This window comes from Pelophylax lessonae (genome assembly GCF_965119305.1).
Source record: "Pelophylax lessonae genome assembly, chromosome: 11".
Lineage (NCBI taxonomy): Eukaryota > Metazoa > Chordata > Amphibia > Anura > Ranidae > Pelophylax > Pelophylax lessonae.
This window is the reverse complement of record NC_138778.1, coordinates 41705405-41720049: the sequence shown is the minus strand read 5'-3', so window position 1 is coordinate 41720049 and position 14645 is coordinate 41705405. Positions and strand designations below refer to the sequence as shown.

The 14645-nt window shown below is 46.5% G+C and overlaps 1 protein-coding gene across 1 annotated transcript in view; it reads right to left on the bottom strand.

Annotated features, from left to right (window-relative positions):
* Window positions 1–14645, bottom strand: part of DHX35 (DEAH-box helicase 35) — a 110128-nt gene that overhangs the window by 19002 nt on the left and 76481 nt on the right. Inside the window, exon 15 of the mRNA XM_082272917.1 lies at window positions 4532–4627. Within this exon, the coding sequence (XP_082129043.1) occupies window positions 4532–4627 (96 nt within the window). The remainder of the gene's footprint in view (window positions 1–4531; window positions 4628–14645) is intronic.

The window sequence follows — 14645 nt, the reverse complement described above, 5'->3', positions numbered from 1 at the left end:
CTGCTGAGACTGATGCTCGCGCCATTAATGGAGTGGCGTCTAACGCCGCATCACATACAAACTGTAACCCCTGTATCATTTGTTCCAACAAATCTGATACCGCCTGAGGGACCTCTTCTAAGTCCCGGCGTAACCACTTGGTCCATTCAGTTACAGCCTGCGAAACCAGACCAATAGCAATTATTGGTCTGAAAGCTGATCCAATCAAGGAAAACATGGTGCGAGACATAGCTTCTATCTTGCGATCCACTGGATCTTTAAAAGACGGAGCGTCTTCTAAAGGAATAACCGTGGCTTTATTCAATCTAGCAATAGGTGAATCCACCACAGGTGGTTCTGTCCATTTCTTAATAAGGGTTTCCTCAAACGGATAACGCCTGTCAATGCGTTTTAGAAATATTAAAAGTGCGTTTTGGCAGACGCCATTCTTCTTCGATTGGATTGCCAAAACATTTGGGCAAAGGAAAAACCTTCGCCACTTTGATGTGTTTTTTAGTCCCAAAAGGGATCTCAGTTTCAGCTATTTCTGATGGAATACCCTGTAACCTTAAAGTCTCTTGAACAGATATAATGAGTGCGTTTACCAACGCTTCCTCTCGGGCTATGGCGGATGCCGAAACATCCTCCTCACTGTCTGAAGAGACAGGACCCGAGACACCAATACCAGATGAAGTACCTGCAACTGCAGAAATAGGCTCAGAGTCTGAATCCGAGGTTTCAGATAATAAGGGGTTAGGCGGGGTCGCTTTCTTGCGCCCTGTCCCTGACAAGCCACTTCCACCCGGGACACAAAAGTTTCCATAATAGCTGACAAAGATTCAATTGTCAGTGGGGTGCTGGAGGATCCCGCAGACCCCTCGAGGGGATCCGGAGGAGATACATGAGTGGCAGGGTCCATGTTAATACAGGACACCTTTGCCAGCAAAACAAAAAAACTCTTTCTTTTTTTTTTTTTTTTTTTTTTTTTTTTTTGTGTCTCTCCCCCTAGCGCAATAGCGCCCCTCAGAGTACCTGCTTCTCGATCCCGGAGAGAGAGAGAGAGGGACCCCCAAGGCTCACCAACCGATGCAGTGCAGTTTCCAACAAACTGCAGTCAGCGTCTGTCTTACACAGACTGGAAGGAGCTGTTTGCTTTTTCCCGGGCAGAAGGCGTGGCTCCGCCCCCTGTGTACACCTTCCGGCGTTCCCAGCCCTCCACGAGGTAGCTGGGCTTCACAAAACATGGCCGCCCCCATAGAAGAGACATAAGACTCCAAAAACATGGCGGCCGGCGTGACCTGAGGCATACATGCATTCGGTCTACGGCAAAATGGCGGCGGACCGCCGATATCGTCTTCCCAGCACATCCACCTGCACTCTGCTACGAGGTGACATATGGATCTACAGAGATACACTGCACATAAGGTAGGATTATACCTCCTATGTCTGCTGTTAATGTTACAGTCTGCTGGGTAGAGTGTTAGCTCTTGAACCAAGTCCACTTCCCACAAACACATGCTGTATTACAAGGGGGACTTGTAAGTATCAGATATATACTGACCATATATGGAGGGGCCCATAATATATACTGCCTCATAATGAGGAAAAAAGGGAACGTTTACTCACCATACCGAACCGACAGGCACCCTCTCTTCACAATACCCTCTCCACCGGGGTGGGGGTTTGTGGACGCCTCGACTCTCTGGTACCTGGCGTCCAAGCGAGACTTTTAACTCGCAAAGTCAGTCCCTTTACTGGGACTCCGTCGCGGCCGACCCAGCGCACTGGTCTGCACGCGCTCGTAGGCAGAAACCGGGGTGACCACTGGATCTCAACATCCAGCCCGTCGCCCGGCCCCGCATACTTACTTGAATATGTCGCGGCCGACCAAGCGCAATGCCATGGTCTGCGCGCGCTCGTAGGCCGGCTGGGGTGACACAAGTGTCGCCCAGTCCGGCATTTTTGCTTGAAGATCTCACAGGAAAAAACACTGGAGAAAACTACCTAAAAAATGTCTTTTTCTTAAAGAAAAAAAGTCTTGCCAGGACCAAAAGATCCCAGCAAGGAACTTAGGTCCTTACTCCTGACTAGACAGAAAAAAACTGATTCCCTGTAGCAGAGAGAGGGAGGATATACCCTCAGGGACTGCCCCTGAGGTGGAGCCAGAACGTTTTGTCTTTCTGCCTAGTCCTACTCCTGCGGAGACAACATAACCCAGCTCTTGAGAATCAAGAAGACTACGTCTGAGCGATAGAGAAATTTGGTATTTATACATAGTTTGTAATTATATATCTACATGAAGGCAGCCATTTTTGCAAAAGGCAGGCAGGGGGCAAAGGGACAAATCATCAGCATTGCCTGTGGTCACCCAACAGCTGAATTTTCCCCATTACTATGTTACAGAGCACTGTGTATCTGTGTGTACAGAGAAAAGGGCAAGAGCACTGTCCGCACCTCCTCCTGGCTCTCTCCTCTCACTACTTCTGTCGGCAACCCTGAATGCTGTGTGGACCACCTGACTTGTCCTTGTCCCTCCTCCCTGTACACAGGAGTTAACAGAATGCTCTCAGATTGGACTGTACAGGGCTTAATTACCCCCCCCCCCCCAATCTCCTCTCCAGGCTGCTCATGTCCCAGGAACACAAATTGTGGGTGGGGGCACTAATCAAACCCCGCACAGTCAATATAAGTGTTCGGCGTAGTTTCCTGTATACGACAGGAGGGAGAGGAGCTGGGGAGGGGGTTGCAAAGAGCAACCCCGATCCTCCTCTTCTGGGGTTGCCCACTGGTGCTCTTGGCTTCTCCTCTTCTTCGTGAGCCACCATAGGAAGCCGCTTTTTGCGCTTCCACCATATGGCACAATTTGCGCTTCCAACATATGGCAATGTCGCTTTCACCAGTGAAATATGGCTCCATGTGAGTATGGTTTCCCCACTTAGGTCATAAAATTGTTGAAAATCCATACTTGCTGATTTATCTCCAATATCTATTGGTTTTTGACATTACAAGTCTTTTATTCCTTTGACAGGTTTACCTGTACATACTCCTGATGAGTGGGCTACAGACCCACGAAACGCGTCGAGTTTTCTACTATGTTGTACATTATATTTAAGACAATTTTATATTATATATATTATGTTATAGAATTTTTTATATCAATATCGCTGTTGTAATCTTGCCATGCCATACTTTGTACTCCATCTGTTGGTCAATGCATGTTTTTGCTTACATGTTTTTTACTCATTAAAATCTACTTTTATGCATCAGCGACTCATGCATCCACTTCATTTAAAGTCCCATCTGGGCCATTTTTCTCTTTTTTGCTTGATTTAGGGATGGAAGTGGATGTAATAGACAACATCAGACCATTTCCCAGTTTTTTCTTCCTATGGTGGCAAACATGCAGGCTCGCTCCCGAGCCTCGCTGTCTATTGACACAGATAGCAGGACTTGGCTTCCTCACCAAAGGATTTTATTGACAAGAGGAGAAGCTATTGGCTCCCACTCCTATCAATCTGCTCAGTGACAGAGCTAAGAGAACTGGGACAGAGCCAGGAGAGCATCAGAGCTCTTATGCACATCACTGAATCAAGATTTGGCTCTGGTAAGTATAAGGGGGAGCTGGGAGGCAAACTGGCCACAGAAGGTTTTTTACCTTAATGCATAGAATGCATTAAAGTGGGAGTATACTCCCATGCATGACTTTTACCTATAAGTAAGCCTATAGTATGGCTTGCCTATAGGTACAGTAAATATCTCCTAAACTTGCACTGTTTAGGAGACATTTACTTTTGATGCAGCCGGTGACATCAGCGGTGTATGCACTCTGAAAGAATGGCATACAATGCCGTTCCTTCAGAGTCCTGTGCTGTAAAGGGCAGCTCCCGCACACAAGTGATGGCATCGTGGCTTGGGCCACTCACACAGCCAGAGTCCGAAAACCCGGAAGGAAGACCCAGTGAAGATGGAATCACCTTCAGCAGTGACAGTGCCCCACTAGATGGCTTTGTTTTAACCTAAGTTTTACATAATGTGCTAGTATGCAGGGAACACTAGCAGATTATGGCATTGCCTTGCAGGATTTCTAAAAACAAAACAGTGGTTTACTACTGCTTTACAGTAAAAAAAAAAAACCTTAAGGCTTTAGACGCACTTTAGGCTGCCGCAGGGTTGCCAATTTAGGCTTACACCTCTCTCCTGAAGCACCCTATGAAGCCACTTGCATTCAGGGACTAGAGTTGTGTCTCCCCACACTGTGTGCATCAACAGACATACATGGCCCTGTAGCCTAGGATGGCAAATTGAAAAGAAAGCAAACAGATAATGACAAACACGTACAATTGTCTGTGTGGTAGCCAAAAAAGGAAAAAGAAATGATACTGGTTAATCATCTTTGGTCACAATGAATAATGAGAGGTCTTCCAGCAATACTCATCAATCCATACTTTAACAATTTTCAGTAAGCAATATGGATAGATTTTGTTTACTTCAACTCTTGAAAAAACTTTTCAAACTACCTTAAAGCAGATGTAAATGCTTATTCGAAATGTACCTGATTCTAGGAGCATCTTGGCAAACATAGGATTGAGAGGGAACTCTGCCATTCGAACACCAAGAGGTTCTGTCAGTCGGCAATGCTTATCCAGACCTAAGAGACAAATTTCATAGGGGGTTCTTTGGTTATAAAAATAATAAGCATTGGTTTGAGTTCAGGTGTCTCCGCTGAAGAGTACAGGTAATGCTACAGCATACAAAGACATTTTAGATAACCTAGTGGGAACAGTTTAGGAAAGGGCCTTTTCTGTTTTGGGGAAAACAATTATTTTGGCTAAATGGACACAAATTCCACCAGACACTCTTCAAAATCTTATGGAAAGCTGGTACAGCTCCATATTAGTACTCATGATTTTGTAACAGAATATCCAAGACACCCATATAGGCGTAATAGTGAGGTGTCCACAAACTTTTGGTTATGTGGTGCTAACAAACACATACAGTATAATAACCGAATATATCGGTTTTGCATGCATTACTTAAAACATAAGATCACCTTTTAGAGAAAAATAATAAATTAACATATTTTTCCAAGTAAAAAAAATGTGGGTGGCTGGCTGGCAGCCTGCTGTGGGTGGGTGGGTGGGTGGCTGGCTGGCAGGCTGCTGTGGGTGGCTGGCAGGCTGCTGTGGGTGGCTGGTTGGCACCCTTCTGTAGGTGGCTGGCTGGCACCCTGCTGCGGGTGGCTTGAACCCTGCTGTGGGTGGCTGGCTGGCACCCTGTTGTGGGTGGCTGGCTGGCACCCTGTTGTGGGTGGCTGGCTGGAACCCTGCTGTTGGTGGCTGGCTAGCTGGCTGGCTGGCACTGCTGTTGGTGGCTGGCTGGCATCTTGCAGCTGTGGGTGGCTGGTTGGCATCCTGCTGTTGGTGGCAGGCACCACGCTGTTGGTGGCTGGCTGGCACCCTGCTGTGGGTGGCTGGCTGGTACCCTGCTGTGGGTGGCTGGCTGGCACCCTGCTGTGGGTGGCTGGCTGGCACCCTGCTGTGGGTGGCTGGCTGGCACCCTGCTGTGGGTGGCTGGCTGGCACCTTGCTGTTGGTGGGTGGCTGGCTGGCATCCTGCAGCTGTGGGTGGCTAATTGGCATCCTGCAGCTGCGGGTGGCTGGCATCCTGCAGCTGTGGGTGGGTGGGTGACTGCTGGCTGGTGTGTCCTCTCTGGTCCAGCCGTTCTGTGGCGTGCACTGTACGAGGCGAGGGAAGCGGCCTATCCGGGTAGAAGCAGCTAGAACATGCAGGCCCAGTGCGCGGAGGCACGTGGCGCAACATACACAATGAGTGTGTGTGTTCCGCGCACAATATCGGTCATGTTGGTAAGTTTCATGACCGATACTTCAAAAAAAGTGAATATTGGCCTCCGATAATCGGCCCCACTGATACTCCGTCGATCCCTAGTCCCAACAATGCCATACCCCGTCTGATAGTCATGAATTTGGCCTCTATCAGAGATAATAGCGCCTCCGTGATTTTCTTGACCTTTTCTTGCGTTAGGAAAATCTTGGTTATTTTGGCCTCTAGTATGTAGCCCAAGTATATGAATCTCTGGCTTGGGGTTAATTGTGATTTTTCTTCGTTCACAATCCATCCTAAGCTTTGTAAGTAAGAGATTCCCTTGTGCAGATTGGCTTTTTATCGGCTTCCTGCTACAGCTTCAGCCCCGCCCCCAGCTGATCTAGTGCAGGTTGTTGGACATATCTGCACTGCCATCTGCTCTCCTGGTATCCTTTCAGACTGCTGCTTCATTGGGGAAGAGAGTCCATCTTTGCTTTTTTATCCCCTTGTTTTTCTCTTTTCTTTAGTTTTCTTTTTTAAAAATCGTGCCGCTCTGTCGACCAGCTCCAGGGTTTCCGCCTTCACCAAAATGGCAGCGGACCAGAAGTGCGTCACCGAAAGTGCCACGAGGCTCTGGAAATGACGCGCCAACCGTCATCTTGCTCCTTTAGCAACGGCTGTTTGCTGTGTGATGTAGTCAGCCGGTGCCATGAAGATGGGGGGAAAGCCATTGACATTCTGTGCAGCTGGGGGGATGGTTGCATACCTCTCAGTAGGGGTAAAACCTCAGGCGGGGGCCAGCTTGCCACGAATTGCTGCCCCTGACCTGCACTACCTAAAGCCTGCTGAGATGGATGGGAGGCTAGCCAGGGAGTCCCCTGCTAACAGTACAGAGACTGGAAAAAAATAAACGGCTACAGCTCCTGTCGATCTGGAGGAAACACAATCAAATTGAGGCATGCAGGTATGACTGGCATGTTTATAATGCTGGACTATTGTGTTTCCTGTTTCAGGTGGGAGGAGCCTCTCTCTCAGATGCTGTCCTGGAAGACGATTAGAGAAAGTGGCTATGTTTGAATTTCTGCTGTAAGGCTGCATTTACACCTCAGCGTTTTGAATTGCGAGCAGATTTCCATTCATTTGAATTGCACCTAAATTTGCAGTGCGGTTATGCCGCAATTGTGTGATTTATCACACAGCAAGCTGCATCACGTCAAGCTTATCGCCCAAAAAAAGTGCAAGAGCTTCTTTTGGACGACATGCTTCACGCAATGAGGCTTGCAGCAAATTCAGCGCGATTTATCCCGGGACAATCAGGGCAGAACTGCACCGCGATTCTAGGTGCCATTCATCGTGATTTGTCATTCACACCTGGGCACTTTGAAATCGCAGGCAGAATTATGGTAAATCTGCCTGTGATTCAAAACGATGAGGTGTGAATGCAGCCTAATAAAATATATTTTGTAGAGTACCAAGTTGTCCGTTTTTTTCGGGTCATGAAATGTTTGCATTTAAACAGAAGATTTTTTTAGGTTCAACAGCCTATTAAAGAGGAAGTAAACCCTCCTCATGAAGTTGTACCTATAGGTAAGCCTATGATAAGGCTTACCTATAGGTACTGTAAATATCTCCTAAACTTACACCGTTTAGGAGATATTTACCTTTAACCACTTTACGACCGGCGCACGACGATCTACGTCGGCACTCAGCCCCGGCCAGGCAAACTGACGTAGGCCTACGTCAGCACAATTTGCCGGCCCTGTGCGCGCTCCCGCGCGTCCCCGCCGCCGATGATGACTCGATTGGGTTCAGAACCGATCAGTCATCAGGTCCAGGCCAATCATTTTTGGTCTGGACCTGTTGATCGGTCCTGCCCAATCAGATCATCCTCTAAGCCTGTGAAATGTAAACACAGGCTTAGAGGAGATGTGCCCTCCCCCCACAACGGTCTTTTCGGATCCAGCGTGAGAGGAGAGCACATCTTACTGTGAGTACTGCACCAAGCACACCCACACACAGTTAGATAGGCACATTTCACCCCCGATCGCCCCCCCCAATTAACCCCTACAGCACCTGACACAACACACACTATATACAGCATATAGCATATACCTATATACCTGTATAAGTGTGATTTGTGAACAGGTGTAGCCCTTGCGACCCCCCCTTTTCCACTCAAATTACCCCCCACCCCCCCCTAATAAAGATTTAACCCACTGATCCCCCCTGAACCCCCCCTGATCACCGCCGTTAACCCCTACACCCTCTGTCACATCAGCACTAATACAAACGCAATATACGGTGTTATTGTATTTTTGTATTAGTGTCATTGTGATCAGAATTAGCGCAGGCGACTAAGTTTCTGTCCCAAGAAGGTTTAGGGTCCCCGCCACCCGCCCAATAAAGATTTAAGCCCCTGACCCCCCCCTGATCACCCCTACACCCCCTGCCATAACACACACCGTATACAGTATATAGCATTTTGCTATATACCCGTATAAGTGTGATTTGTGGTCAGGTCTAGCGCTTGCGACCCCCCTTTTTCCACTTGAATTACCCGCCACCCCCCCCTAATAAAGATTTAAGCCCCTGATCCCACCTGATCCCCCCCTGATCACCGCTAGTTAACCCCTACACCCTCTGTCACATCAGCACTAATACAAACGTAATATACTGTGTTTTTGTATTTTTGTATTAGTGTCATTGTGATCAGAATTAGCGCAGGCGACTAAGTTTGTGTCCCAAGCAGGTTTAGGGTCCCCCCCACCCGCCCAATAAAGATTTAATCCCCTGATCCCCTCCTGATCACCCCTACACCACCTGCCACAACGCACACTGTATACAGTATATAGCATTTTCTATATACCCGTATAAGTGTGACTTGTGACCAGGTTTAGCGCTTGCCACCGTTCCTTTTATCCTTAGGATACCCGCCAGTCCCTTCCAATAAAGATTTAAACCCCTGATCCCCCCCTGATCACATCCCGTTAACCCCTACACCCTCTGTCACATTAGCACTAATACACACATAATATACTGTTTTTACTGTATTTTGTATTGGTGTCATTGTGACTTGAGGTTGCGCTAGCTAGCTAGTTTCTTTCCCAAAGGAGGTTTAGGGTCCCCGCCACCCCCCCCCAGATCCCCAGCGCATAGTTTAGAAGTAACCCCTTGATTGCCACACACGCACGCACGCACGCACGCACGCACCTACACTTCCATTTCTAGTATAGTGTTTGAACAGATCAATATCTGATCTGATCAGAACTATACTAGCGCCCCCATAGTTTAGGGTTCCCAAAACGCGGTGTTTGCACGATCAGTACTGATTCCGGCCAGCACCTGCGTTTAACCCTTTCACCCAGGCAAGTGTAGTAATCAATAGATTACTGTCACTTGCAAAAAAACACAAGACACAAAACCGCTGTGTTAGCAGAGTCAGGCCTGATCCCTGCTAGCATTAGCAGTTTTTTTTGTAGCGCTTGAAATAGTCTTCGACAACCAGGTGCTTTTATTACCTGTGAGTCGCATCACTGTACGAGTAAATTTAGTTGCCAAAATGACCAAACGTTCGTACAGGGATGAAGAGCTTCTCAGTTATATGCTGACCGAGTCATCTGATAGCGAAGGGGAAGCTACAATGACCGAATTAGTGTCAGTATATGAACCTGATGACGGCAGCGGCTCCCTGACAGATAGCTCCGACGACAGATGGGTCCCTGTTAGACCCAGGCGTACCCGACCCCATTCTGAAGTTGTTGTGATGCAGGAATCGCAGGGTGCTCGTATGGAGCAGAGTGTGGGTACTAGTGCCGCTCATCCTTCTGGCGACCTGGCAAGCGCCAGCGGCCTAGTACAACCTGGACCTAGTACAACCAGCACTGCAGTAAGACCTGGTGACGTGGCGAGTCCCCTAAGTGCAGTTGAAGCTGGTGCGGTGGCTAGCACAAGTAGTGGCCCGCAGCCACCGCGTATTCGAAGACAGGCCCGTAGAGCCCATAGTGCCCTCCCTGATGCGCTGGCATTTCCTAATTGGCAACCCACCGATACTACAGCGCCAGTACTTCCCCCATTCACCGCCCAACCTGGAATCCACGTGGAGACAGCTGGTTTTACGCCCCTGAACTTTTTTGAGCTGTTCTTCACGGAAGATCTTTACAGATCTATTGTGGATCAATCAAATTTGTATGCACAACAGTTCATCGCCGCCAACCCAAATTCACACCTTGCCAGACAATTCGGCTGGAAACCTATAACGGTTTCCGAATTTAAGATCTTTCTGGGCCTTTCCCTCCACATGGGCATAACTAAACAGAGTGAATTGCGGCTATATTGGTCCACTAGCCCAATTCACCATATGCGCATGTACTCTGCCTCTATGTCCAGGACGAGATACGAGCAAATTCTGCGATTTATGCATTTCAGCGACAATGAACTCTGTCGTCCTCGGGGAGACCCTGCATACGATCGGCTCCACAAAATTCGGCCCCTCATAGACCACTTCAATCAGCGGTTTGCAGCCTTGTTTACCCCCGAACAAGTTGTCTGCGTTGACGAGTCCCTGATTAAATTTACTGGCCGCCTTGCTATGAAACAGTACCTCCCCAGCAAGCGTGCCAAGTACGGGGTCAAACTGTATAAATTGTGTGACAGGGCCACAGGCTATACAGTTAGTTTCCGGGTCTATGAGGGAAAAGATAGCTGTGTGGAGCCCCCCAACTGCCCAGACTACATAGGGAGCAGCGGTAAGATCGTTTGGGACTTGGTGTCACCCTTATCCGGAAAGGGGTACCATTTGTACGTGGACAACTTTTATACAAGCGTGCCACTATTTAGTCACCTTCTTGATTTACAAATTGGCGCATGTGGCACCGTGCGACCTAATCGCCGGGGCTTCCCCCAACGGCTTGTAGATTCCCGTCTTAGTCGGGGGGCGAGAGCCTGCTTGAAAACGGACAAATTACTTGCGGTGAAGTGGAAGGATACACGGGATGTTTATGTTCTGTCCTCCCTTCACCCAGACACGACGATCCAAATTCCTACGGCAACTGGCGTTATGGAGAAACCCCTCTGTGTCCACGAATATAACCTTAACATGGGAGGGGTGGACCTTAACGACCAGCTTTTGGCGCCGTATTTAGTTGCCCGTAAAGCCAGACGCTGGTACAAAAAAGTGTCTGTTTACCTATACCAATTGGCTATGCTGAACGCCTTTGTCCTATACAGGGCGTCAGGACGAACTGGATCTTTCCGGGAATTCCAGGAAGAGATCATCCTTGCCTACCTGTACCCAGGAGGCATGCCTGCCCAACTTCCCCTTCCAGATGCAGTGAGCCGGCTGCATGAGAGGCATTTTTCACATGTCCTCCCGAGTACCCCTACCCAAAGATGGCCCCAAAGAAGATGTCGTGTCTGTAGCAAGCGCGGATTTAGGCGTGACACCCGTTATTATTGTCCCAAATGTCCTGACCAACCTGGTCTCTGCATCGGGGAATGTTTCGAGCGCTACCATACACTAGTGGATTATTAGCGTAGGGTACAGCACGACACAGTGTAGGGCACATAAACACAGGGTCTCGAAGGATGTTGGATGTCCATCGACATTTTGAGAGACCCAAGCTGGAAGAGAAGATCGCAGATGATCGCAGTCCCTCCCAAATCAAGAAGTAAAGGAACAGTTAGAAAGAAAAATAAAAGGATCCAAAAACTGTTGTGGTGTCAGTAATTTTATATGTCCTTCTACTCCTTCCTACTATACTTTTTTTCAATGTCCTTTGTTTGTTTTTTCATTCTTTTGTGACCTGTTTCTCTTGCAGGTCCCTCGTCGGCTACCACGCATTGATTTTATATATTCTGACACAAACAGCGTTTGCGCTCAGCATATATGGATACCTTTGCTGATAGCAGCTGTGGTGATTTTCTGATTTCAGCACTGCAGTTAAAATCCTATTTTGGTATACGTGGATAGCGCCGTGTATACCCATCATTAAATTCAGTGGGTGGTTGTTTGGGCGGTTAATGATGAAAATCCAAAAACTGTTGTTGTCAGTCATTTTATATGTCCTTCTACTCCTTCCTACTATACTTTTTTTCAATGTCCTTTGTTTGTTTTTTCATTCTTTTGTGACCTGTTTCTCTTGCAGGTCCCTCGTCGGCTACCACGCATTGATTTTATATATTCTGACACAAACAGCGTTTGCGCTCAGCATATATGGATACCTTTGCTGATAGCAGCTGTGGTGATTTTCTGATTTCAGCACTGCAGTTAAAATCCTATTTTGGTATACGTGGATAGCGCCGTGTATACCCATCATTAAATTCAGTGGGTGGTTGTTTGGGCGGTTAATGATGAAAATCCAAAAACTGTTGTTGTCAGTCATTTTATATGTCCTTCTACTCCTTCCTACTATACTTTTTTTCAATGTCCTTTGTTTGTTTTTTCATTCTTTTGTGACCTGTTTCTCTTGCAGGTCCCTCGTCGGCTACCACGCATTGATTTTATATATTCTGACACAAACAGCGTTTGCGCTCAGCATATATGGATACCTTTGCTGATAGCAGCTGTGGTGATTTTCTGATTTCAGCACTGCAGTTAAAATCCTATTTTGGTATACGTGGATAGTGTCGTGTATACCCATCATTAAATTCAGTGGGTGGTTGTTTGGGCGGTTAATGATGAGTAATACTACGCATTATTCCTGTGCTGATTTCTGATAGGTTCTCTTTTTTTCCGTTCAGCCCACAGGCTGCATGAAAAAAAAAAAAACCTATATGCCAAACAAGGACCAGCAATGTACTGGTACGTTGCTGGACTTTGAGTGGTTATACCAGGATGATGCCTGCAGATTTAGGCATCATCTTGGTATCGTTTTTTACAGCCAGCGGTCGGCTTACATGTAAAAGCAATTCTAGCAGGTAATTGGCCGCTAGACTGCTTTTACATGCAGTGGGAGGGGCCTCCCCCCCCCCACCGCCGCCTTCCGCAGCCTTCCATGGTTTTTCTCTGGCTCTCCTGTCCCACCGGTTAACCCGAGAGTGCAGCCGGTGGTTCAATTATCTAACCATAGAGCTAATTGGAGATGAGAATGGCTCCAATCATCTCTATGGCCTAAGATGCCGGAGGCTACGAGCATTTTATGACTTCTGTTTCGCCAGAAATAAACAGGGCCATTGGGAAATTGGGAAAGTATTTTATCACACCAATTTTGGTGTGGTCAGATGCGTTAAGGTCAGAGGAGAGATCTAGAGTCTAAAAGACCCCAATTTTTTTTAAAAAGAGTACCTGTCACTACAGATTGCTATCATAGGGGATATTTAAATTCACTATGATAACAATAAAAATGATTTAAAAAAAAAAAAAATTAAAGGAAAGGTGTCAAAATAACATAAAAAAGCAAAAGAAAAAAAAAAAAAAAAAAAAAAAATTGAGCCCCCCCCCTTACCCCCGGTGCTTGCGCGCAATGGCGCACGCAAGCGGTGGTCTAGTGTCATATGTAAACCACAATTGCAGCATGCATGTGAGGTATCGCCGCGATCGCCAGATCGAGTGCAGTAATTCTTGCAGTAGACCTCCTCTGTAAGTCTAAAGTGGTAACCTGTAGAGACTTTTAAAGGTTTTCAAAAATGTACATACGTTTTTGTCGCTGCGCAGGCATGCGCAATTTTTAAAGCATGTCATGTTAGGTGTCTATGAACTCGGCATAAGATCATCTTTTAAATTTTACCAAAAAAATTGGAATTATATAGTGTATTTGTGCAATAAATTAAAAAAAAATGTATTTTTTTCGCAAAAATTGCGTTTGGAAAATCTGTGCGCAAATACCGTGTGACAAAAAAATTTGCAACATCCACCATTTTATTCTATAGGGCCTCTGCTTTAAAAAAATATATAATGTTTGGGGGTTCAAAGTAATTTTCTAGTAAAAAAAAAATATTTTTTCATGTAAACAAAAAGGCACAGAAAAGGCTTGGTTTTCAAGTGGTTAGAAGAGTGGGTGATGTGTGGATAAGATTGAGTATAAAATGCCGGAACTGTTCAAACACCCCCCTAATGACCCCTTTTTGAAAAGTAGACACCCAAAGCTTTTTTCTGAGAGGCATGGTGAGTCCATGGAGTATTTTATATTTTGCCACAAGTTTCGGGAAAATTATTATTTTTTTTTTTTTTGTTGTTTTTTTACAGAAAGTTGTCACTAAATGATATATTGCTCATGCATGCCATGGGAATATGTGAAATGACACCCCAAAATACATTCTTTTGCTTCTCCTGAGTACAGGGATACCACATGTGTGAGACTTTTTGGGAGCCTAGCTGTGTACGCGCCCCCGAAAACCAATCCACATCTTCAGGTTTTCTAATGGCGTAAATTGCTGATTTTACCCCTGACTACCTGTCACAGTTTCAGAGGCCCTGAAATTTCAAGATGGCACAAAACCCCCCCAAATGACCCCATTTTGCAAAGTAGACACTCCAAGCTACTGGCTGAGAAGTATGGTGAGTCCATGGAATAGTTTATATTTTGCCACAAGTTTCGAGGAAAAAAATTTTTTTTATTTTTTTTTATTTTTTTACACAAAGTTGTCAGTAAATGATATATTGCTCACACAGGCCATGGGTATATGTGAAATGACACCCCAAAATACATTCTGCTGCTTCTCCTGAGTACAATGATACCCCATGTGTGAGACTTTTTGCCAGTCTAGCCGCGTACAGGACCCGGAAAACCAATGCGCACCTTTAGGCTTTCTAAGGGCGTAAATTGTTGATCTCACTCCTTACTACCTATCACAGTTTTGAAGTCCATAAAAAGCCAAGATTGCACAAACCCCCCCCAAATGACCCCA